The sequence below is a fragment of the Macrotis lagotis genome, chromosome 1 (assembly GCF_037893015.1).
Source record: "Macrotis lagotis isolate mMagLag1 chromosome 1, bilby.v1.9.chrom.fasta, whole genome shotgun sequence".
In the NCBI taxonomy this organism is placed as follows: domain Eukaryota; kingdom Metazoa; phylum Chordata; class Mammalia; order Peramelemorphia; family Peramelidae; genus Macrotis; species Macrotis lagotis.
This window is the reverse complement of record NC_133658.1, coordinates 525,625,427-525,651,938: the sequence shown is the minus strand read 5'-3', so window position 1 is coordinate 525,651,938 and position 26,512 is coordinate 525,625,427. Positions and strand designations below refer to the sequence as shown.

General features: G+C 32.2%; 1 protein-coding gene across 7 annotated transcripts in view; it reads right to left on the bottom strand.

Annotated features, from left to right (window-relative positions):
- Window positions 1–26,512, bottom strand: part of DMD (dystrophin) — a 2,282,785-nt gene that overhangs the window by 1,186,372 nt on the left and 1,069,901 nt on the right. For all 7 annotated transcript variants that reach the window (XM_074220296.1, XM_074220284.1, XM_074220285.1 and 4 more), the window contains one exon: window positions 24,328–24,500. In XM_074220296.1, the coding sequence (XP_074076397.1) occupies window positions 24,328–24,500 (173 nt within the window). The remainder of the gene's footprint in view (window positions 1–24,327; window positions 24,501–26,512) is intronic.

Here is a 26,512-nt window from a genome sequence, read left to right as displayed (position 1 = left end):
TGGTTCCTCAAAGGTTATAAGAGTATAGAACAAACTCTGAAAGGTTCCACTATTGAAAGATTTTGAGTGCAATTCCAATGACAAAATTTTCTAAGGACCAGATTAGTTAAGAACAGAGTTTCATCACCAACAGTCTGTGTGCTAGGTAATAAATTATTTGTGCATAGTGACAACTAATATGAAACAAATACAAGCTAAACACCTGCTATTTGGAAGGTTCATCTTCTGAGAGCTAAAATATTTATTCTTTGATCATGAGAAGACATTTGACTCAGTAGAGTAGAATGCTTTCTTAAAGATATAAGGTATCTTACATTCACATGTTGAACTTGTATAAGATTCTATGGTAGATGCAAACACAGGAATTGCCTTTTTCAGTGATTTTTTTTTTAAATATGGAAAGAAGCATTAGATAGGGAGATCTATGCTTGCCAAAGGTGTTCATCAATATCAGGGAGAGTGCTCTACACAAACCAATTGAGAGAGGGCCTCTTTATAAATGATGACACCACAGTGATTGTAATCCAAGTTCCGGAACATTATAAGGCTACTAGGATTTATAAGATTACTGGCAGTAGGACCAAGACAACTCAAAGAAAACTGATTAAACTAGAACTCACAAAGAAAAAAGCAAAGTGGATAGAAAAATGGTGATTGCCAAGATTCTATCATGCATCCCACTGACTTACTAGATCAATACATATGTCTTCACCAGATACTGCAGATGGACAAGGAACAAGGACCTAGAACTGAATATAAGGAGGAAAAAATACCCAGGGGACTAGCTTACAAATTTGGGACCTGCACAATACTCTTAATGATATAACTTACTCTTTTTTTTTAGGATTTTGCAAGGCAAATGGGGTTAAGTGGCTTGCCCAAGGCCACACAGCTAGGTAATTATTAAGTGTCTGAGACTGGATTTGAACCCAGGTACTCCTGACTCCAGGGCTGGTGTTTTATCCACTGCACCACCTAGTTGCCCCTATAACTTACTCTTTGCCAACAAACCCGATCTTTTTAGTACCTTCATTTTTTTTTTGTTATCTTTCTGAAACTTTGGAATATAAATGAACTCTAAATTATCAACATTTAATGCCTCCAAAAATGCTATAGGATAAAATGAGGAGAGTAAATAGACTGCAATATATTACCAACAACTAATGAGATTTCATGAACAGCATTATAAATGAAAGGTAAATAAAATGAGCTGGTACTATAAAGGAAACGAAGGATGTCAGATGAACAATGCTGATATTGCATTTGTATCCATGAAATAGTAAAAGTAAAGCCATTAGGTGAATCCTTTAGAGGAATTATGGAAGATCAAACACAAGAGTAGAAGGTGTAAATGGCTGGAACCTGAAATAGTCTAATGAATACCAGTACCAGTGAAATACCATCCCCATCAGTATATTTAAATATGAAATCACAGCTATCATCTGTAGTCCAGAAGTTTAGAGTATGATACATAGTGCTCAGAACTAGGGGGAAAGGGGGAATTGGAGGACTGGAGTGGGGAATTGATGAAAAATTTCTCTAAAGTAAAATGATGCTGAGTAGTTAACTAGTCTTTTCAGCTGGTATTCTGACTTGTTTGAGGTCTATGAGTATGATATATACATTGTTTTGGTCCATATCTCTAATGTTATCAATTAGAGAACTCCATGTATACAAATTATGTCTACTAATAGAAATCTGAATTTCTTTTGCAACTTAAAAACTAAGAAATATGTCCTAGATACAAGAGATTCATTGATTCTACTATTGTCAAAGAGATGATTTATATATTAGATGTATAATTTAAAAGGCTGGAAATGTCTAGAGAGGAACTAGGAAAGTGAAGAGTCGAGTATGTGTAATATGATAATGGCTGATGGAATTCAGTTACCCTGAAGAAAACACATTTGGGAAGATATGATAGATGTCTTCAGATCCTTAATGGGTTCATGTATATGAGAAATTAGATTTGTTTCATTTGACTCTTAGGGCAAAACCAGAAATAATCAATGGAAATTTCAAAGACGCAAGAGAAGTTTGATATCATGGATGGGTGACTAAAAGCTATAGCTATCCAAAAGTGGAATGGGTTGCTTAGAGTGCTGCTTTGAGTTAGCCATTTTGAAGGCATTCAAGCAGTGTCTGAAAGGACAATTGTTGGCTATATTTTAATTGGTATTTCTTTCCTAAATGAGTTACAGCAGATGGCTGCTAAGGGCCTACCAGTTCTAAAATTCTATGATTCTTTTAAAAACTTCTTCCCATCACTAGACACCAACTCTAATTCTTTGTTTCAAAAAAATTACCTTAATATATTTAACAATGAGTTTTAAGTAGTACATTTTAAAATGGGATGAATGTTCAAATTCCACCAATTCTGCTGACAGAATAAAACACTAGAAGAAAACCCCAAAGCTTGGCTGTGTCTTAAATGTAAACAAACTATATAGAAATAGACTGTCTGTTCAGAAATTTTTTGCCTGCTTACTGACAAAAAAAGCAAACTAATTTTTTTAATCTTTGAACTCCATTATCTTATTAATAATAGAACATTTGTAGATTTACTTTTATGCACTACACTTTTTCCATCATTGATCTAAGGATTTATATATGATTGGTAGAAATTTGATTGAAAATTTTAACGTGGAAATATTTCCAAAAGAGATATCTCAACGAAAGCAGTTTATGTTCGTCATAAATTCTCATGCTGGCTTAATGTAACTCACAACCAAAAAAAAGTTTGTCCAATATAATTGATAAAGAACATCTCCTGTGACTAAAATTTCTTTGAAATCAGAAGCAGAAACATTTGGGTATTGTATATCACAGGATCCTGATTTTATGGCTGCAGGTAGAGAATATTAAGCACATTCTTCATAGAAGATGCATTCCTTAGTGTTTTTCTTTTCTGAGATTATGCTTTCAAGGTGACATATAGCTCTATGTCTACACAAACAATAAATATCTTCTACTAGTCAATAAAACACTCTTTATAATTTATGTTTGATACAGATCACCAAAGTCATTTTGACCATGTGGTAATACGTATTGAGTCTACTCACAACGTATATCTATTTATCTCTCTGCATCAAGCTGTGTCTTTTTTTTAAATGCATAGAATCATGGGAAAATATAGTTGGAAGAATCTTAAGAGCATTCAATTGTATAAATCAATTCTTTAAAATTATACAGTGAGCAAGATTTGGGGGAATTTCTTTGTAAACTTTTGAGTTCTCTCAAAGTAATTTTTATAATATGTATTTCTAATGTTCTTTTCCTTCAATGACCTTAAGAAAGCATCTATACATCATTTAAAACCTTGTCATTTTTCTCTTCAACCTTCTTTTTGTTATATTTATAAAGTTTGAATTCTCATTCTACCTAATAATATTATATAACATATCTCTAAACATTCTTGTTATTCTTCATATTCTTAGTAATGAATTGATGGTATCTTCTATTTCATGTTACTGATGTAAAACTGTAAGAATATTTGAGATATCACCACTTTTTTAAAAAGAGGAAAAATATGGTTTTGACTTCTTTAGAAATATTGTTAGAACATATCAACTTTGTCATTTAACTAGAAATTACCATGACCACTAGAGCCAGAATAACGTCCAAAGGAGTCTGTGGATAGATTACAAGGGAATTTTGAATTTGATTTTTCAAAATATTTTGATAACAGTATTTCAACATAAGTTTCCATAATATCATGTATTTTATTTGATGTAATTAAAAACATTATTCTGAGGAGTTTCCAGGCTTTACAAGACTACAAAAGGGATCCATGACTCCAAAAAAGGATAAATATTATCTTACAAATACAAATCAATCAGTAAACCAATATTTATTAAGCAGAACTATGTACCAGCCACTGTGTTAAGAGGTGGGGTGATACAAAAAGAAGTAAAAAATAATCACTACTCTCAGGGATCTTACAATATAATTAAGCTTCTAATGAAGCCTGGTAATCCATATGAACTATGACAAGGTTTTGAAGTATTCAAGTTCAATATTATAGTACTTACAATATTAATTCTTTCATTGAAAGTAAAAAAGGCACTATGTGATCAATTATAAGAAATAGGAATAAATTTGGCACAACATAATCTGCAAATACTCTTTTAAGAAAAGACCAGGTCATTTTCTTTTTTAAAGGCAGAAAAAACGTCAAATATGATATATTATATATATATTGAATATTAAAACTATAATTCTAAGACATTAACTTTATTTTTAAATTAGATTTCTAATTTTATATGTAAGTCTTGTTAGAAGACATATTGTGTTTTAATTATTATATAGTTCTATTACTTTAGTATTGGGAGATAGTTCTAAAATATGTCTGATAGGTTAACAGCTTTTAATGTAAGCATTATGTTTCAAGGTTACATGATTTGTTATGATTTGATAGATAGTTAGAAAACTTCTTTGGAAGTAATGCTTGTTCTTTGAAATCCTTCAATGTTTGCTTTCAGTTATTTTGTGTTTTTTTAATCATTCACATTTTAATAATTCATTTTTTAACCATTCAAATCATTTTTTATTCATTCATTGTTGTACATTCATTCTATATTTTTTTACTCCATTTACTTCTCTCTGTATCAAGTGGTATCTTTCCATGCTTCTCTGTATTCATCATATTCATTGTTTTCATTATATTCTTGTATCACATTTCTATTTGCCTATTCCCCAATAGAAGCACTTTTTTCCTAGTTCTTTTCTGAGGTAAAATGTGCTGTTATAAATATTTTGATGTATGTAGGGATTTTTTTTAAACTAATAGCCTTCTTAGGGTGTATGCCCACTTGTGGAATCTCTAGGTGAAAGGACATGGACATATTAGCAACTTTATCTGCATAACTGCAAATTGCTTCCCAAAATAATTGTAATGATTACAATGCAATTCGTTTGTATATGCAACCAGGTTTGTTCACTTCCAGATTGACTTATATGGAGACAGGCACATAAGAGAAGTCAAGGACCACATCATTCCACCACACTGTTGTAAAGAATTTATTTGAATTGGCTGTGTAACTGGAACAGATTGTCTTTAAAATGACTACACTGGAATATTATCACCCTTTTTACCCTTGGCATCCAGAGAGGGTAAAGATCTTGTTCATCCAAATATGGGCAACATAAACTATATGAATATGAATACTCTCCCTTTTAAGTTCTATAGCCCCTAGAAAAAGACTCTCCCACTCCCAGTATATTTGGTCATTTCTAATTCTAGGGGGAGAATAACCCCAGGAATGGAGTCATGGAAGCAGGATTCCTGTCTGGGAAGGAAACGTCCAGAAGCCAGGGTATTTAGGACCAGAACCCAAGCAGGGCTATGGAATGGAAACTCTATTGCACTGTGCTAACCTCTGAACCAAATCACCCCCATTCCCCCCAGTATTGAAGTGATTTGGAGAGGTTATGTCTCCCCCCAGGAACTGAGGAAAGAATATGTATTTGTACTTTCTACCCTTTTGAATTAAATATTATTTTGTAAAAACTAATCTTACTGTTAAGTTGTTAAATGCAACTGGAAGATAGAGGACCCCTTTTAATTAGGGAAACACTATTGGTTGTTTGACAATGACAGAGAGAATGGACACTTCCCAAACTCCCTTAGGGTATTAGACAAAGTGGTCAGTTTAGTGGCACAGCAAATAGGGCAGTTGCCCTAAAGTCAGGAGGACCTGAGTTCAAATTTGACTTCAGATACCTAATAATTGCCTAGCTCTGGGACCTTGGGAAAGTTACTTAACCCCATTGCCTCACAAAAACAAACCAAAAAAAGGTATCAGAGAAACCTAGAGAAGTAGTGAAAAGTAACCTGGCCTTCAGGCATTGAGAGTCAGAATTTTCACTGTTGTGCATACATTGTCTCATTTGATCTTTACAAAGATCATGTGAAATGAATACATCATATATTATTTTGAAGATGAGGTTAGATGATTTTCTTAAGAACACTCTTAGGAGCTATTAATGTTTAGATTTAATTCTAAGTCTCACTCTACTATGAATCTGAGTATTCTTTCTATTTGTATTCTGTAGTTGAAAGGTAAAGAACATATACAGACAACTATAGTGGAATGTGAGAGAGAAGAATAGTTCCTTTCAAAGTATTAAAATAAAATTTTAATTTTCAAACACAAGATTCTAAATACCCCAAATATTTATGTAAGCAATCCAACAAAGTAGGTATTTTCCTACAAAATATGTAATGCCAAAATATCTTTAGTTCTGAAAGTCACAAATTTTACTTAAAAAAATCTATATTCTATTTCTATGTCCCATCATAGCATGGAAGTAAGCTTGAATTTATAACTATGCCAGTAAATTAAAACTTCAGAAACTGAGTCTGAAAGTATTCAAGTACAGGTTCAGTGATGGACTGTAAGCATCTTATATGACAAGTTTAGCTATGAATGTAGATGACTGGCATCAAGCATTATTTTTTTTAATTTGGAGAAGGTTGTAACAGAAGACTGTGATATTTTACCCTAATGTAGGGGTTCTTAACTTGGGGATTATGAGCTTTCCAAATCTCTCCATCTGTGTGCAAAGGTATATGTTATGGATTTATTAAAAACTTTTTCAAGAATTTATTCTCCTATATATTTTATTTAGATCATTTAACAACATTATTCTAAGAATGAACTTATATGCATCAGACTGCCCAAGGGGTATGTGACACAAAAATGATTAAGAACCCCTATTGTGAGGCAGAGAGGTTTATAAGCTTCAACAATTGAGGAAATAGCTACATGGATGAAATCATCACTGCTCTTATGTATTGAAATATTCCATAGATGTGTAAATGTTGTAATAAGCTAACAGTTGCTTGATGATGGAGGTCTTCCTATTAGGCATAAGAATCGGAATTTCCTTCTTAAGGAGACATTAGCTTAGATTAGCAAGATTTTCTTATTTACATTAAAAACCTGCTCATTTGCCACTGCAAGACATGGACTCTTTCCTTTCTTATACAGCTGCTTGTTTCTAAACAAACTTTGCCAAGAGACATAAAGCAGATGGCTTTCTTCAAGACTAAACTGTGAGCTGTGATAGTCAACTTATGGTAGCAAGCAGCTGCCTGCGGGAACAGAAGTCATCATGCTGTTCTGAAAGTCTGCTTTCACATGCCCATTACTGTAGCTCAGGGCCTCATTGCTTCCATTCTTCATTTCATCCTTCACACAGTTGCCAAGTACTTTTTGTTTTGGAAATAGAAGTTTGACCAAATATGTAAATTATTTCTGAGATTCCATCTATTCCTGAGTGTATGATACTAAGACTTCACTTCCTTTCTCAGTAATCTTAGTCCCATTGTATAGAAGCAAAATCAAATTCTTAGGTGAGTCAGATAGACCTGAATTTAAATCTATTTTCATATGGTTACTAGGTCTTTGACCTTGGTCAAGTCATTTCACATCTTATCTTAGTTTCTTCATCTGTAAAATGGGAATAATAATGATGGACTTGCTCATTTTAGCAATACAATAATCAAAGACAATTCTAAAGGACTTGTGATGGAAAATCTCATTCGTGGACAAAGAAAGAACTATGGAGACTGAATGCAGATGAAAGAGTATTATTTTCTATTTTTAAATTTTATTTTATGATTTCCCCCCCTCTCATATTTTTGGTTCTGATTCTTCTTCCATAACATGATTAGTATGGAAATAGTTATACATGTATTATCTACATTAGATTACTCTCTGTTGGGGGAAGGGGGTAGGAAAGGAAGGGAGAAAAAAGGTGAATCTCAAAACCTTACAAAAATGATTGAAAACTGGGGGTGGCTAGGTGGCGTAGTGGATAAAGCACCAGCCTTGGAGTCAGGGTTCAACTGGGTTCAACTCCGGTCTCAGACACTTAATAATTACCTAGCTGTGTGGCCTTGGGCAAGCCACTTAACCCCATTTGCCTTGCAAAAAAACCTAAAAAAAAACCCAAACAAAAAATGATTGAAAACTATTTTTGCAAGGAGCTAGAAAAATAAATTAATAAATTTAACATTTTTAAAAAAATGGGAGCAATAATAGTATAGAGTTCCCAGAGTAGTTTTAAGGATCAAATGAAATACTATTTGTAAATTGCTTTGCAAATCTTGGCAGTGCCATTTAAATGCTAGTTATTATATAAGAAATTTCTCAATATAAGTATATTGCAACTTTTTAGTCTAATTTTACCCTTGGACTAGCCAATTTCACAAATTGGTCTACTTTCTTGATTTTATGTTTTCTGTACCTTTCTTTTGTCAGTCAACAAACATTTATTAAGCACCTACTGTGCTAAGTGCTGAGGCCTATATATCCTTTCTTTATTCATTCAGGGTATCCCCCTCATTGCTTAAAATGTCTCCCATTTAACTTTTCCAATTAGAACCATTTTCCTTCAAGTTTCAGCTTTTGTATCACTTCTGATATTTAAACTAAATTCAGTTGTTCATATAGGCCATACCTTGCTCAGGTTATGAGAGATCAGAAGTTGTGAACAATTTTCTTGACTTTTTTTCTAGATTTTTGAAAAAAATTACCATATACTCTTCTGAGAGAACTATAATCATTAAATTATCTCTGTCATCAAAGTCAGTTGCATTGGCTTGTAGACTGTTTATATGTTCTTGTATAATTATTGCCTTTGTTGCCCTTCTGTCAAATTTTCTTCCATTTAATTTTTTTAGTATTCTAAATTTATTCTTCTTTTTCTCTCATATTAAACTTTTTTGGAGAGGTGCTTTATTATGGATTCAATTTTTTCTACTTTAATTCTATTTGGTTTTTAGTTCTACATTTTCTTGTGCTGGTTTTTGTCCTAAATTAAGTCATATTTTTTCTTTTAATATATATAATTTTTAAAAATTCAAGAATATTCTTGCTGTTGTTCCATTATTACTGGTGAATGCAAAGGAATCTTTTATCAAAGAGTGCTGGCTGATTTCCTTTGCATTATAAAATTTATTCAATATGATTTATTGCTGAGATTTTTCTATCTTTATTTTATATTCTTATGTTTCATCTACTTGTGAGCTGGATCTTTATTAAGGCTTATTTTTTTAATGTATTATCTTTTGTTTTTCCAGGTAGTTACTGTCCTTCAGCAATTCTCTTCATTCCTCAATATCTCTGCATTTCACTGCTACAAAGATCTTTAAAAATAGGTTACCTGTTTTAATCCTCAATCTCCTCATTTTTAAAGGATATAAAAGGTAGCTGAGTTTAGGTCCTTTCCTCACTATTATCCTGTTAGAAAGAGGACTCAGGATCAACACTGCTCTGACTCCTGTAAAAAGTACAATTTTTTTTCCTAATAAACTGTTCTTTCTCACTGACCCTTTCCTTGTAGTTCTTGTGTAGAATTAGAGATGGTTCTTTTAGAATTGATGCAAATTGTTGACTTTTTTCCTGGGCTGTAATCTTGCATCTATATGAATAGCTTATTCAGAGGCAGGGGATTTAAACAAGGTCTTAACTAAAATTATATTCCAATAACCTCTGGTTGACATAATTCTCATGGTTGTTTAAAAGGGATCCAGAGGATTAAAAATACAAAACAAATACCAGCAAAAGAGTCCAAAAAAACATTTTACAACAATGTCCCCTAAGGTCTTGGGAGCCCTGGAAAACTGATTGTCCTTTTGCCAAAATACCAGATGAACCAACTGGGTGAAAATGTATTCTCAACTGCCCCAATTGTGGAGAATCTGTAACAGATTCTGGAACAGAAATTCCTTGATTTCAGCTCACAAATCCAGTTATAGCAATATCCTGTCCCCTAAGACCTAGGTAGGCTCTCTAGCAAGATATTGAATCATAGTCCTTCAGAGTCATGCTCATTGGAATAGGTGTGGAAGTTAGCTGGGAAAAAGGAAACTAAATGAACATTCTAAGTATTAAAAGTTCTCCATTGTTCATTCATGAGATTTTTCTCCTCTGTAAAGAGTTATGTATTGTGTATTCAGTTATAACCCCTTTATAGATTGTATGTAATTGCCTTCTATTGCGGTTTTATGGTTGAAAATGTTTGTAGAAACAAATTCTCAGTCATCCTGTCACTCATGTGAGCAATTATTCCAGGGTGCAGAGATTTTCAGTTTGCCCATTCAAAGATAAGGAGTGAAGATTCTAAAGAAGAAAGGCCATCTTTGAGACAATGTCATTCAAATTCTATCATAAAGCAACTATTATAGCATTTCCTACAACCTAAGAACAAGGGAATTCAAGTCTTAATGAAAGAAAACACATAGAATTTTATAATCTTTGGAGATCCAATGACAAAGCACCAAGTAAATTGTGGTATTTTCATCATCAGTATTTGTAAATAATCACAAAAGTGAGAAAGAAAAGGCTTCCAGTTGTCACATATCAATAGTTGTGAATGATGCCACCTTCAATTTTTTTTCACAAAATTCACTTTTAGAATTGGTAAGGCCAATAAATATTCTTCAAGATTATAATAATTCATCAGTCAATATTCTCAGGGTTTCATGTTGTGGCTGTATATTGACTTATTTATAGAGAAGCTTCTACTCATTCTCATGCTGAGCATAGTGGCACATCATAACACTAAATGCAGTAACCAAAATTTACATAGATGAAAGATAGGCAGACACAAGAACAGGTGGAAAGATAGATAGACCGATAGACAAGATAGATAGATAGTAGATAGGTAGGTAGATAGGATATTCTCCAAGAATCTGGAAAAATTTCAATAAAAAGGTAGAATAATTTCATCTGAGTCTTATAGCATCCTTCAATGAACATAAACTGCTGTTGCTGACTACTGATGGGTCACCCGATGGTTCTGGAACTGTGCTTTGCTACAAAGTGCCAGATGGCAGTGAAGCACCAACTGCTTACTACTCAAGAACAATGCCAGAGACAGAATGGAGCTGTGTACCAATTAAAATCTTCGACTTCATCACAGCAGTTAAAAGGTCTATAGCCACCTTTACCCCCATGCCTTTGTAATGTGCCCTGACCCTCAAACTCCCCAGACTCTGAAAAATAGTACCTATATTACTGATTCTATCTACTACTTGCTTTATGGTAAAGCCAATTCTGGGAATGAAGTTGTCAACCATCACTCTTATTGGTGAAATAAGAGGTGTAGATAGTCATAGAGATAGTCCAACAATATGCTCAAATTAGTCTCTTTAGTAGCTAGAGGAAAATGCATCCTACGATCTAAAGATCCTCAAGTCTAGTGCACAAAGGGGTAGAGGAAAGTTATATTGGGCTAGCTTGAACCTTTGCTGATATTTGAAATTAGAAATGGATTTTTAGTACTATCACAAGAGAATTCCATAATTTCCCTATACATGCCACCTATTCCAACACATATTAAAGCAGGTAGAAAAAAAGTTAGGTTTCAAATAATATAGCCTATCTCTGTTAAAGCAAATAAAGAAAAACTGTTCAAGGAAAGATTTTTTTTCAAAAAAAGTCAAATCTCCTTTTTTTTTTTTAAAAAAAGTGGCATTTTAAATTATTTGATAGCATAACTAGAGAAATTCCTTGAAATTTATATATAAAGTTATTATATGCTTCCACAAATAATTTGTCATTCTAGCAAGTAAAGTTAAATATAATATTCATTGCTTTTAATAGTAGAGAACAGTTGTAATCTCTTTGAAATTGTTGTCTTATTTTCTTTTTCTTTTTGCAAAAGATAGTATCCCTTTGAGGAAATTAGTATTTTCAAAAGCCACTGAAACTTAGACCATGAATAAATTTCAAATAATTAAGAAAATTTGTCTTGTGATGATCCACTCATAGATATGAATTTGTTATTCTCATAGAGAAAACTGCTTTTTCACAGTGTTAAATAAAGATTTTTAATAGCTGCAACAGCTGTACTTCATTATTGTTTTTCCTCATCACAACAAAATGAAAAAGAGAGAAACCCCTTTGCTTTACATCAAAAAAATAAATGGAATTCATTTTTATTCTATTCTTTGGATTGGAAGATAGAAAATGATATTTGTTTCTCCCTTAGTGAGTTGTTTGCAATACACTAGCACACAGGAAGAGGGAGCAGCACAATAGGTAACTGATTTATTTATTTTTTAATAACACAGTACATATATAAGACTAGCAATCTATCCTCATAATATCAATATGCAAGTAGCATTAACAAAATCTGATCTACAATTAAGAAAAAAAATCAACAAGAATGTAGTACATAGTTTTAAATTTACTTATCCGGTTAGAAATCAAAAGTTAAATAAACTTTCCCTTTCACCCTAACACAGGATTTTTAAACCTGGGATCCATGAACTTAAAATAGACACATACACACACAAATATACACAACATATAATTTAAGAACTTTATTTTAACAAAATTAATGATTAATGTCCTTTATTATTCATTACTTACTTTTATGCTTTAATTTTTTTTCTGAGAAGGGGATATATATATGTATATATACATACATATATATATATATATATATATATATATATATATATATATATTATATATATATCTCCTTCAATAGTTTGCCAAAGGGGCCCAGGACTAACACATTCCTAAGTACCACTTCTATTTGCCAAGGTTCTCTATATAAATATGCTACTAGCTCAATTCCACAGATACTAAATGGAGATTATTTCTCAATTTATTAAACATGTAAGCAAGCTGAAGTCCTGGACAATGATCTCCATATATTCTTGAATTAAAAACAATACACAAGAAACTGATGTGTAATTACTTTATGAAAAGATGCAAAATTACATAGTTATGGTGACCAAAATGCCTTACATGTATATAACACTTAATCATTTTCAAAGTATTTCACAACTATTTTCACAGTGGATCCTCACAAGACAAGTAGAGGACAGATAGTACCTTCATTATATATCTCCTATTATCTCCAGGATCAACCTGTCCTATCCCCCATCTTCCAGTCTTCATAAACATCCTTACCTAGTCTATCAAACACTGATATTGACCTCTTTTTTTGTTTTTCACAGGGAAACTTCAACTCCAGTTAGTGCCTTTTCTCTGATAGTCTTCCATACTTGGCATGCTCTTTCTCCTCACCTCTGCCTCCTTGTTTCTAAAGTTTTCTTCAGAAAAATCCCATCTTTTATATAAAGCCTTTTATAATCTCTTTTAATTTTCCTATCTTCCCTCTGCTGATTACTGCCAATTTATTCTGTATACATGTTGGTATATATTTATATACTGTCTCACCCATTAGATTGGGAACTCCTTGCAAGAGCATTCTCTTTCCTTTTTGTTCTAGCTCTTAATACAGTTCCTCGCACATACTAGGCATTTAATAAAAGTTAATTAACTGACTGACCATATGAGAAGGATAAAAATGCTTGTATTTTCCATTTTTTTCTATTATTATCAGAGTAAGGTCTTTTATATTTTTCTTCTTTTTGTCATCCTCCTTCCCTTTTTATCCTTACATGTTTTGGAGATGACTTTGCTTATTAATCTCTCTCCCATTCTTAAATTGTGTTCACCCGTCAATGCTTCTCTCTGTCCATCATACTTCTTTGTATAAAAGGCAATTCATGTTGTCTTTTTCTGCTATCTCTCTATGCTTGCCAAGCAATTAAAGTGATGTTAACTGAAGCACTTTCTGGGTTCTTCAGATGTTGTGGCAACACTATTTGATTTCCTATATCAACAAATAGCATCACAATAATGAGATTTGATGTCATCCTTGTTCTATTTCCATTTCATTGTCAGCTGTTTATTTAAGTATTCAATTTGTTATTTTAAATTGCATGCAAATTATTTTCATTCTTTTTATTTTATTTTCTGATTCTTGCCCTAACAGATGAGTCATCTAATTGTAAAGAAAAAATTGGTTCAGAAATTATTTCCAAAATCAACATTTTCTTGTATGTCAAATATAATGGAAATCAATTTTGTGATTGTTAAATTGGTAATCACATAGACCAAGGTTCACCAATTCCTTTCTTAAAGAAAGTTATTGGGGCAACTAGGGGGCACAGTGGATAGAGTACCAACCCTGGAGTCAGGAGGACCCGAGCTCAAATCTGACCTCAGACACTTAATAATTACCTAGCTGTGTGACCTTGGGCAAGTCCCTTAACCCCATTGCCTTGCAAAAAAACCCACAAACAAATAAACAAAAACAACAAAAAGAAAGTGATTGTGATATAAATGATGACAGTTCAGTGTAGCCTATAGGGGTTTGGGCCATCTCATTCCTTCACACTTTCCCCTGAATTTCTCCTCATTCTCATTTTATTCCAATTTTGCATTGAAATAACTAAGTATCAGTCATTCAATTTGGAGGATCTTATTGAATTTATCATAAGATATCTCTATTTTTTCATCTTCCACATCTATGTGCTTTATATGTCCAAAAATTATAGTTATTTTAGTAGTCTATGAATACATCATTAATTCTCAATAGTGATTACCAAGTATCCCATTAATATTTTTTACTAACTTTCTCTACATAATAAAACCAGCTTATTTCTTTGTCTCTCTAAAAAAAATGGTGATCCCAGGACATTTTGACCACTGACAGTAGTCTTTTCACCTTGATAGGCTATCTGGACTATATCCTTCCCCAAGATGGAGAAACCAAATTACATCCAAATCAATAGCCTAGGGTCATCAGAGGAAAGTATATGCTAGTGCCCAAAATAAATTCATTCCAAGGAGAAAGGAAGAAAGAGAATAAATATTTATTTGGAGCCTACTACTTTCCAGAAGCTATGCTAAGAACATTACAGATATCTCATCTGATCCTCATAACCAATTCTGTAAGCTAAATGATATTATAATTTCACATTTTACAGTTGAGGAAACTGAGGCAAGTATTAAATAACTTGTTTAGGAATATACAGTTAGTAAATGTCTCTGCTGTGTGGAGGGCTTTCAGAATCCAAGCTAGGCCCGTATCCACTGCATAAACAGCTTATTGGGTACAATTGATTGGCATCCTGCTAATTCAGAATGTAAGGATCAGGGACTATAATCGTGAATATAAGAAGGAAACCACTGAACAAGTCCTGACTCAGTGAGACTGGGGCAAGTTTTTCATTGTTTTGTTATTGTTTGTTTTTAGCAAGCTTTTCTTATCCTTACTTTGTTGGGGCAAAGTTACAAAATTACAAAAAAAATTGTTAAAAGAATCGATCAACTCTGGCCATAAAGTATATTCCAAATTCTAAACACAAAATAATCTCTTTATAAAGGCATGGGTATTAAAAATCCATTCTATTGGGAAAGGGAAAAGGGTCATCTGCTAAATTATTGGAGGATTGTATAATCCTATGAGGAACCCATTTCTGGAGGGCTACAAACACAAATGGGGATGAACAACCAATGACACTAAGCTAAGAACTTTTAGTGAAAAGAGAAATGTATTATAGATAAAGGCTTAAATTCTTGCTTTCTCTATTTTTTGTAAATCCACTCCATGTGGTTTAAACCACAGTTATTGTACAGATATACTAGGGGAAGATTGCATATTTCAATTGTATTTTCTAGGAACTAATGGAGTCCTTTTTGCAACATTTCAAAAATAAAACTCTTTTATTGTTTGAACCTTATGAGTTTTAACACTTATAAAAAGAAAGATGGTTGAAACACTAAAGGAATATGAAAGATACTGATATTCCCAGATGCTCTAAGTGATAGAAATGAGGCAGAAAAGTGAGAGACCCCTAACATACAGTGTTTCTCAGCCTCTAATTTGCACATGACTCATAATACTCTGAAGGTAATACCTGGGAAAATATGATTCCTAGAACTGTTTGGTGATAATGGGACACATATGTACTGCCAAGTTATGGTTCTAATGGTTAAAAAATATGAATTTTGGCTTATCACCGTGAGATAGACATGAATTATTTCACTGAAATTACCCTGGTGAGAGTTACTATGGTAAGGCTGAATAGAAGACTAAAGAGAAAAGAGAAATCATTTATGAAGAAACTAATATGTACCAGTTTTTAGGTTAATTGCTTTTTAAATATTATTTCTGTGAACCAAGAATTTGCAGAAGAATTCCTAGAAAACAGCTCAGAGCTAAGAGCTAATTTTAAAAGAGATTGTTATTCAGGGCTGGAAAGAAATCTGAGTTTGAATGGCTCAAGCAGAATAATAAGCTGAGAAGGAGCCTTTAATGTCATGGAATTGTTCTTGAGGCTCCTCTTGAGGGAGGCAAAAGTCATCAAGGGCTACAGTCCAGAGTTTTGAGTTTCTCCTGGATACATATGATCCATATTCATGTCCTTTTCTGTTATGGTCCTATAAATTTGTGCCCACTCACATATCACATGGCTATTGGTGGGAGAATGTTTAGCTTTATAGGCAAAATGTTATGCTATTCTTCTTTTTATTTTTTAGGTTTTTGTAAGTCAAGTGGGGTTAAGTGGCTTGCCCAAGGCCACATAGCTAGGTAAATATTAAGTGTCTGAGACCGGATTTGAACCCAGGTACTCCTGACTCCAAGGCCAGTGCTTTATCCACTATGCCACCTAGCCGCCTGCTATTATCATTCTTGCTTTGCTTTTTTGTTTAGCAAATATTTAAGTTTTGTTAAGTGGCAAATACACTGGTAGGGGCTCAGGTGATACACTGTACAGTGCTAGTAATTAATTCCCCCTTCTAGAATTACCTTCAGAATGCTGAGTGAGTTGTAGCAGCATGGCTACCCTATTTGGGAACCCTACAAATTTCCCAGGCAGATTAGGGTGAGTGAATCAAGTCAGAAAGAGAAGAGCAAAGGACAGTCATGTGCCCTACTAGATCTACCCAAGGATCAATTCATGAATTATTTCCTATAGGAAGTCACTCTTAATCTCTTAGCTTTTAGTGTTCACTTTCCCTTTCTCAAATTATCACATATATATTTAGTTGTTTAGAATTTTGTATGCCCAGTAGAAGTTAAGTTTTTTTTAGATGGAGGGTGTATGTTAATTAAGATCTGTCTGGGAATATTTAGTGCTTTGCACATAGTAGTTTGATGGATTGATTTGATAAGTAAATGCATGATTCCTAAGAAATTACTTAGATTTAATTTATATAAGAAGCAGTTCTATGCATACATATATATGCATACATGCATATGCATATGTATACATATGAATTTTAAATATGGGAAATGTATATATAATAGTTAAATATGAGAATATAAGTACATTCAAAAATATACATTTAAATGTGCATATATACATATGAATATGTATACATATATATATATATTTAATTTGGAAATTTTTTCTAGTCCTTTTCTGATTAACAAAAGCAAGTCTCAACTAAAAAGATTTATAAGAACATTCCAAAGACATTTAAGATATAAGACAAATTATCCTGCTTGAATTGGTAATCACAAAAGGCATTTCTTTCAGAATCACTTGAGTGCTCTGAAGACTGAGATGATAAGTTGATGGGCAGACTTAAATTACTATATAATATTTCTCAAATAAAATTCATGAAATAAGTACAGTTTATTACCTTTACTAAATTCCTTCGTGTTTAGCGTTAATAACTTATTTTAAATAAAATTTGTATTCATAAATGATGTAAATTTTAACAATGATTAATAAAATACGTTTAAAAATTATATTCAAAAAACAAAAAAATTATATTCAGCAATAAACTAATTAATAGTGATTAAGATCTATTTGAGTAATTCAATTATTAAACCATATATGAAAAAAATTTGTTCTTATTTTTAAAGTAATATTACCAGTCATGTACAATTGTTAGTTATTTGGAGATTGATAAAACTAAATGATATTCATCTTATTGGAATTCATCTTAGAGCCACATAGACCCCAAACAAGAATAATTTGTGTTTTAATGTCATCTTAAAATGATTGTCTAATAGTAAAATTCATTTAGGAAGTAGATCAAATCTATGTTTTATTTTTAGAACAGTCAGTCAACAGACATTTAATAACATGACAAGTATTGTGCTAGACTTTAGAATAATGATTACATATTAAGTACCTTAATCTCTATTTGCTTCTGTTTTCCTAACTGTAAAAATGTTGATAACAGTACCAGTGGATTTTTTTGGGATCAAATGAGATAATGTTTGTAAAGTGCTTAGCACAGTGCATAGCACATAACAGGTCTCACATTGTCATTATTATTATTATTATTATCAAAAATAAAAATCTATAAATAAGCTCAGGCCTAATACGAACAATGATGTAAATGTGAAGATAATATAAAAGACAGAATCAAGAACACATCTCACTGGAAAATGGGTGAGGATGAGACAACCAACATATTGTGTAATATTAGTATTAAAAAAATATTCAAAGAACCAGAGAAAAAAATCTCTAACATGTAGAGTTCTTTTATAGAAGCTTTATGAAAAGACAAGGGAAAGAATGGCATAGGTTGATACTATGTGGAAGACATGCACTCTGTGTTGGACATAAAGGTACCCTTTTATCCATTGAAAGATTCTCAATAAATTTTAACCATTCATCCATTGTCTGTAAAGCAAAATGAAACAGGAGACTAGTGAAAGACATTTGCAATGTGCTAATTACTTCTCTTACAAGTAAGACTTAAGTTACAGCATGTTGGGGGGAAACCCATACTTCAAAAGAGAGAGAGCAGTAGAAATCACCAGAGAGTGCAAAGAATAAAGGAGTATTAAATTGAAATATGAAAGAAGTTAAGTTCAAGAAAAAGATAAGAAATGAAAGATTATTAAAATGTGTTTTTCCTAATATTCGAGATGGTTCAGTTTTCAATATGTGCTTGATGCCTGTGTTTTCCAAGTAACAACTTTCATCACCATCATTTTTACCCTAAAATTTTATTTGTTATCCACATGTACTGAGGTGAGGATTATATTAATTTTTTTTTGGTAAGGCAATGGGATTAAGTGACTTGCCTAAGGTCTCACAGCTAGGTAATTATTAAGTGTCTGAATCCAAATTAGAACTTGAGTTTTTTTGACTCCAGGGCTATTGCTCTATCCATTGCACCACCTAGCTGCCCCATTACTAATTTTTAATAGAGAATCAGACAAACGTACAGAATAAGTTACAGTTATATCATAAACAAGAGAGAACCTCTTAAGAAGGTCACTAAAAACAACAACAAAGATAAACATTTACAATGTGGATAAAGATGATTATTACGTTTACATTGGTGTGTATGGTGTGTCTGTGTGTATATATATGTGTCTGCTTGTGTGTTAAATTGAAAGGGAGAATCTTTTCTGTGGTTCCAGTTAAGGAAAACGTTTATCTTGTTTTTTGTAGATATGTCTAAGATATGCATAACTGGGAACTAACGCTGCTTCCAGGCAAACTCTCTGAGTCCTCATCTTGTGAAACAGCCCCTGTGGAGAAGTAACTTGGCAAATGATCTTGCAGCTGCTACAACCACATCTATTGACGATCCGGGAAAAAAAATTCTTTTCATCCAAGGTTTTGGCATTGTCAAAATTAACTTTTTTTAATAAAGAAGACTTACTATTTGCTTTGACACTGAACACTCAGAACTATGGGACTTTTTCATCTTCTGTCTTATCTTTCCTATATGTGAACTCCTCGAGAGCAACAACTGTTGCCTTTTATTTTCTATCTTCTGTGCTTTGTATATTTTATGTGAAAAAATCAATGCTTCATTTATTTATATCAACTTATATAGTCATGCATTTTTTTTTACTCAGAAAATAAATAATGACAATACTTTAATGGTCTTTCTGAAGGATATTCTGTTCCTGATGGAATAAATCTATGAGATCAAACATTGGAGCTAATAAAGAAGTATAAGAAGGATGGAAAAAATTGGAGGTACCTACTTATTTCTCATTAAAAATATACATTCTCTTCTTTTCTACCCTTTTTACTCTATTTTTCTGGAAAATTTTCAAGAGTTACCAAAATTTTTTTTTACAGTTTGGGAAAGGTTTCTAACCAGGTTCTCTGGAGTCTGATTTTCTTCTCATTTCCATGCTACAAATCCTTCATTGTCTAACATGCTTTGAATATAAATAGCAAAGAAAAAAAATGACTCTTGTACACATATCAGAAAAAAGTAAAGAGAGATCATTGTGGATATATATCTTTGAATGTGGCTGAGACCAAGGCTGAAGCATCATTGTTAATCTTATCCTGAGTTGTCAGCATCTTGTATGTGTTTATCATGTATCTTTCCCACTATGTATGGCACTGTGACAAAGGGAAGAGCCCTGTTGAATGCTGTTAGAGCTGAATGTCTCATTTAGCAAAAGATGATTCTGGAAATGTTCCCAGATCATGCATCTGTCTCTCTAGCTTCCACTTTAGAAGATAAAATCAAATAGTGATGGCATGAAGATTAGTGTATTATTATTTTCTTCTGTGAATAGTACAAAACCTATTTTTCCCTGTGCTATCAAGGGAGAAAAATATTTATTGAATATTCTGCTAAAAATACCAACTGAAATAGCAATAATATATGAGGTTGCAGTGTGGTCTTAGATTGTGTAATCAGTTTTCTAGAGTAGAAATTAGACATGATGGATGTATGTGTGTGTGTATATGTATGTGTATAAACAAATATTCTAGATCAGGTTTCCTTGTTTTGAACTCACTCACTCTCTCTCTCTCTCTCTCTCTCTCTCTCTCTCTCTCTCTCTGTCACACTTTACTGCCCCTTTTCATTTCCAGCTACAATAAAAGTACCTAAATGTCATATATCTTTTAGTTCACATCAAATACTATTTTAGGTTAAAGGCAAACTTAACTTAGATGAGACACAGACACAGACAAAATCAAATCCAGATTTTTTGATAATGTGGGTCCAAGGGTATGATGAAGTTAGGGAAATTTTATCAATTTGTCTGGTAGTCGTTCACTCCTCAACTGATGCTGGAGGGAGTGGTGATATTTTATATTTACATAGAAACCCATATTTGTATGGATGTAATTTATTTTTATAAATAATTTTTTCTTGAGGCAGAATGCGATTGGATCTATTGCTTGAATCTGAGAGACAGATACTTTAATGGGATGTATACATATCTCATAAATAATTTCTAATTACTCTTTACAGAGGAGAGAGAGGAAGAGGGAGAGAGGGATTTGAGGAAGGAAGAAGGAAGAATAAATAGAACCTAGATGATCTGCATCTCTGTTACATTTTTCCACATGCAGATATACGCTTCCCCATTCATGTAACCCACAATTAAAATTTATTAAATGATATTAGGTAAATATTTATCAAAATAAATTAAATACAATGAAACCTATATAATATCACATGTTCAAACCAATTTTTCCCAAAGGGATCCTTCCTTCTTCATGGATTAGTGTCCTTGAATTTAGTGTTTTATACTACTGGGATAGAGAACCAATTAAAGAGGAGCAAAAGTGCTTTGCTGAAGTTGAGATTAGATGATATACACTTGTAGTTGATCCACTTAATATAGATAAACCATAGAGAAAATATAGTGAAAAGTCTTTCCTTAATTGTTATAAATGAAGAAATATTAGAAAGATAATTCCATGAGGAATGATCGTTTTTGAAGCGAAAGTCTTTGTGTGTTTGTGTTTGTGTGTGTGTGTGTGTGTGTGTGTGTGTGTGTGTGTGTGTGTGTGTGTGTGTGTGAAATGGAGAAATCTTTCTTGTTTAAGCTGTTTTCACCTTTTGCTTGAAAGGAGGAACTGAAAGGTGTGTGAATGTTTTTAACAAACATTTCAGTGAGAGTTGAAGTGTCTCTTTTTATGATCTTTCTAAGTCAAAATAAAATGTATTCACTTTATTTCCTTACTGATTACATATGTTAATAGATTCCATATACACTGGTTTCAATTTAATTTAATCATAGAAGATTAAGGGATTTATTGCATAGAGAAATATGAATAAATGTTCCTGGGGCAATTCCTCTAGTTTATGTAATATTGAATAAATATGGCCAGAGGTTTGAATGAACTGATTAATTAATGAAAAAAGAGGTCCTAAGTTTATTAATAAATATAAAAAATTAAAGCATAATCCTGACTTACAAAAGAGCTCTGGATAATAAGAGTAATTATGGGAATGAATGAAGTAGAAAAATGAGGTAAACAGTAATCTATAGATGAATGTGGCTGACCTTAGAAATCTTGCTATAATGTTTTCTAGGTGTTTATCTTTTACTTATATTATTCCACTTGATCTTTCCAAGAAGCCTATAAAATAAATATTGTAAATGTAATTAGATAAATAAAGTGAGATTTAAAGAGAATAAGAGATATATCTTTGATAACAGACCTAAGAAATAGAATTGAATCTCATTCTTCAGATTAAAAATCTAGTCCCTACTCACTGTGGAGTGGCAAACTAGTATCATTTACCTTTATAACTTGTTTAATTTCTGTATTTTTAAACGATTTTGTCTTAATGATGATAAACAAATTTACTATTTAAAGAATGCCTTGCAATAGTGTGACTAGGTGGTGCCATAGTGTATAGAGTGTTGGGTCTCAAGGCCAGAATATTCCTCTTCAGGAGTTCACACCTGGCTTCAAATACTTACTAGCTGGGAGACACTGGGCAAGCCACTTTAGCCTGTTTGCCTCAGTTTCCTCATCTATAAAAAAAGTTGGTTAAGGAAATAGCAAACCACTCCAGTATCTTTATCAAGAAAAATACAAATGGGGCTACAAAGGAAAGGATTGAAATGACTTAACATTAACCATGCAATGCAAGAAAGGCCAAAAGTTAAATGGAGACTAAAGGCTGGAAGTGGACTTAATTATATTTCCTCCATGATAGCTAAAAGTGGAGTTTAACTTAGTATTCAATCAATAAGTGTTTCTTAATCATCCATTATGTGTTAGTTAAAGTGCTAGATATACAAATCAAATGAACAAAATAATCCCTATTTTCAAGGAGTATATATTATACAGGGGGAGATAAATATAATGTGTGAATAAAAGATATAAAGACAATAAACATAAGATAGCACGGTGGACTATAGGGTGAATGAGAAAACTCTGAATGTAATAGTGAATACTTCAGCTTTGAAAGTGCATGATATGTTGAATTGATTTGAACTTCTATGGATTAGAGATGAAAAATTTCTTTTTTTTCTTGCAAGGCAATGGGGTTAAGTGACTTGCCCCCAAGGTCACACAGCTTTATCAATATTAAGTGTCTTTTGACTTTTTGAACTCAGGTCCTCCTGACTCCAAGGCCAGTGTTCTATTCACTTTACAACCTAACTGCTCCAGATGAAAATTTCCTATTTAATTATTCCCTTGGGTTAAATGAATAACAATAAAATCGATTAGTCATATAGAACTTTGATAGGAAGAATAAAATATGTCTTCCTCAGGTCAGTAAAGCTAGAAAAGTTATGTAAAATATTGCTTATGATAGGATCCATTCTAATAATAGGTACATTTAGTATTAAAAAAGCAAAAAAAAATGAAACCCAAATTAGTATTAAAATAATACATATTATAGGGGCAGCTAGGTGGTACAGTAGATAGAATACCTACCTAGAAGTCAGAAGAACCTGAGTTCAAATCTTAACCTCAGACACTTGATACTATCTGTGTGACATTGGGCAAGTTTTTAATCCCATTGCCCCACAAATCACCCCCCCAAAAGTATATATATATATATATATATATATATATATATATATATACACATTTTAAAAAGCAAAGGTTTAAATTGCAGTTAATAAAAATTAATCCTGAAAAGAATCAATATGTTAAAATTGACTTTTTGTTACAAAAATTATAAATGTGTGAAGATGTATGGATGTTTCCAAACTTATACTTTAAATTATATATAAGAAATTACCAATGTGAAAACAACAATGTAGCAGAAGAATTAGTGCTCCATGGTAATTAACCGTCTTTGAGATTGTCTGTGTTACTTAAGGGCTACAGGGCTTGCACAGAGTCACAGTCAATGGGTCAGAAATAAGATTTCACTATCTTTCTGATTCCTAGTCTACCTCTAAATCCATTACACCACATTTTTCTTAATCTATTAACTGGAATACAGAATAAATAGAAGCATATAGATTCTAAATTTGAATAATAATTCCACTTCCATGCTTGACCAAAATAATTTGTCGTTCTCTGCTGTACCTTTTAAAAATTGTCAAAATTCTGTCTGCCATAGCCTATTCTCATAGATTTTGATAAAACGGAATTTTCACAATGCACATCACAGATCTTAGATCCTTAGCAGACATATATCAGACACTGCACTTGTCTTTTCTCAATAATAAATCATGGACTGGTTTCTTTCTCTCTGCTCTAACCCCTAACTTAGAGCAGATGAAATTTGATTCCAAAATTTGTCCTAGTTCCAGAAAATACAAGCACATTTAGACAACAAACTGAAAGTTACCTACCCTTGTCGATCTGTATATATCTTGTTAACTTTCTCCCATTGGAAATTGAGTTGAGTTAGAGCTTCTTTTATCTTAGTAGCTTCCACAGGTGTTGCATTTTGTAAAGCTCCTGTCTTCTTATTGTGAATAATCTCAACCTGACTTGAAAGTCTTTGCAAACTGTCCTTTACTTTCTATAACATTGAGATATAAGGAAGAAAATAACAATAATCAAAATGAGTGTGTAATGAAAAGGAAATATAATAGCCTCATAAATAAGCAATTTTCCTTAACATATTCATTATTAAAACATTTTTGTGGGGAGAGGGTAGTAGGGATTAATAATGAATTTAATTTTTTTAATAATAAAAACCCCCAATAATTACTCAGAAATTCATCTGAGGTCATTTCATTCAATCCAGGTTGTCCAAAAATTCCTTCTCTGTCAAAGCATATTTCCTCCTCTTTAAGTTCAGTTTTATTTTTTAATTATGAAACAAATAATCAATTAATGTGAACATACATAGATAGCTATGTATCCTTCCCTAAAAGTCTAGGTTAATTATTCTCAATACATTTAACAAGTCTTCAATGTGGCAGTCTCACCATCTCTTGGCATGTTATTTCTTTTAAAAAACTGAGACAAAATTAGTCCTTTTTCTTCTTGAAAAAAATTGCTGAAATATGTACCTAAAAGACCCATATAATAATGTTATATGTAGTAGTATTTGCTTAAACTCACAAACTTTAATGTATATTCAGTTAGGTTAACCAAACTAACTGAATTTAGGATTATCTAATAAACTAAAGTCAAGAAGTCTACTCTCAAAATTGCAAGTTTGACCTATCTATCATTTTAGCACTTCACAAACTCAATATTAATTTATCTTTACAGCTTGGAAAATGGGGGAAGATAATTCTGGCAGAAAATAGTCCAAGGACCTAACCACTGAGATTACTGCTCCAATTATTTTGAAATCCACCATGGATATGAGAGAATGCAAACCTTAGCTAGAAAGCCAAATCTGGTCAAATTGTCTTTTTATATTGCTAAGGAGCTAAGAATAGTTGTTACATTTTATAAAATGAAATAAAATTTTTCTTAAAATTGTTTTTTTTAAGATTCTTATTAAGAGTGTCACTATCTCTAAAGTGCTAGCTGTTTTGTTCTCAAGAAATGCAAACTGGGAAAGAAGGTAAAACCTTCTTTAACATTGAACCCCATGACAAGCAACTGGATTCTCTGGATTTTAAAAACTCTTCCTCCTATCTGACTAAATAAAGAACATTCTTAGCCTTTGCCATGAGATTGTACAAGATTACCTATACCAGGGGTTGGCATGTACTATCATTTTTTCTGTTCTATTATATTATGGAAATATTTGTTTTATTTCTTAAATTCTGAATAAATTAAATTTTAAAATAAATAAAAATAAGAATGCACATGTAGATACAGAAATATAAGAATCACTTAGAGTACAATGTCCTATGTAAATACCTTCTATGGGAAATATCAGAGTTCATGCTCAACAAATATCTACGAAAGGTATATCCTAACCCTATGTAATGTTGCCAAGAAATTTGGTATGGTTATTAGTATTGTTTAATTACTGCTATTTGTCTCATTTTACTATTGACTGATGACCAGATGAATTTCCCATTATGTAAGCTTCTTATCCACTCTGGAAGTAGTTTTAAAATCTATAATTTATCATTTTTTTCATTCTGAACCTCCAGCTAAGGACAGTACTTATGACAAAATATCAGTGTTAGAAACATATCTATCCAAAGATCTTTCCCTTTGTTTCCTCTCAAGAAGCAAACACCAACTAGAACCACAGTAATAATAACTGTTTAAAAAGGCGTCAAAGTGAATAAAAAAGTCAATATTTAAACAAAGAATTGCAATCAAAATATTTCCATATTCCTAGGGGAAAATCTGGATCAATTTGTTTGATCAACAGAAATTTGATCCTGCAAATTTCCTTCCAAATTACTCCAAGAAATCTTGCTTTTAGGGTTCTTGACCATTTCTCTGTCTGTGTAATTCCCTTCTTGCTGGGCAATGGATGGTATTCTCAGAACTACAAAGAGAGAGTTTTTCGTTATTTTATCTTTGTATCTCAGTGTTCAATGCAATGGCTGTCACACAGTGACATTCAGTAAATATTTTTGATTGATTAATTGATCAAGAACCCATGTATTC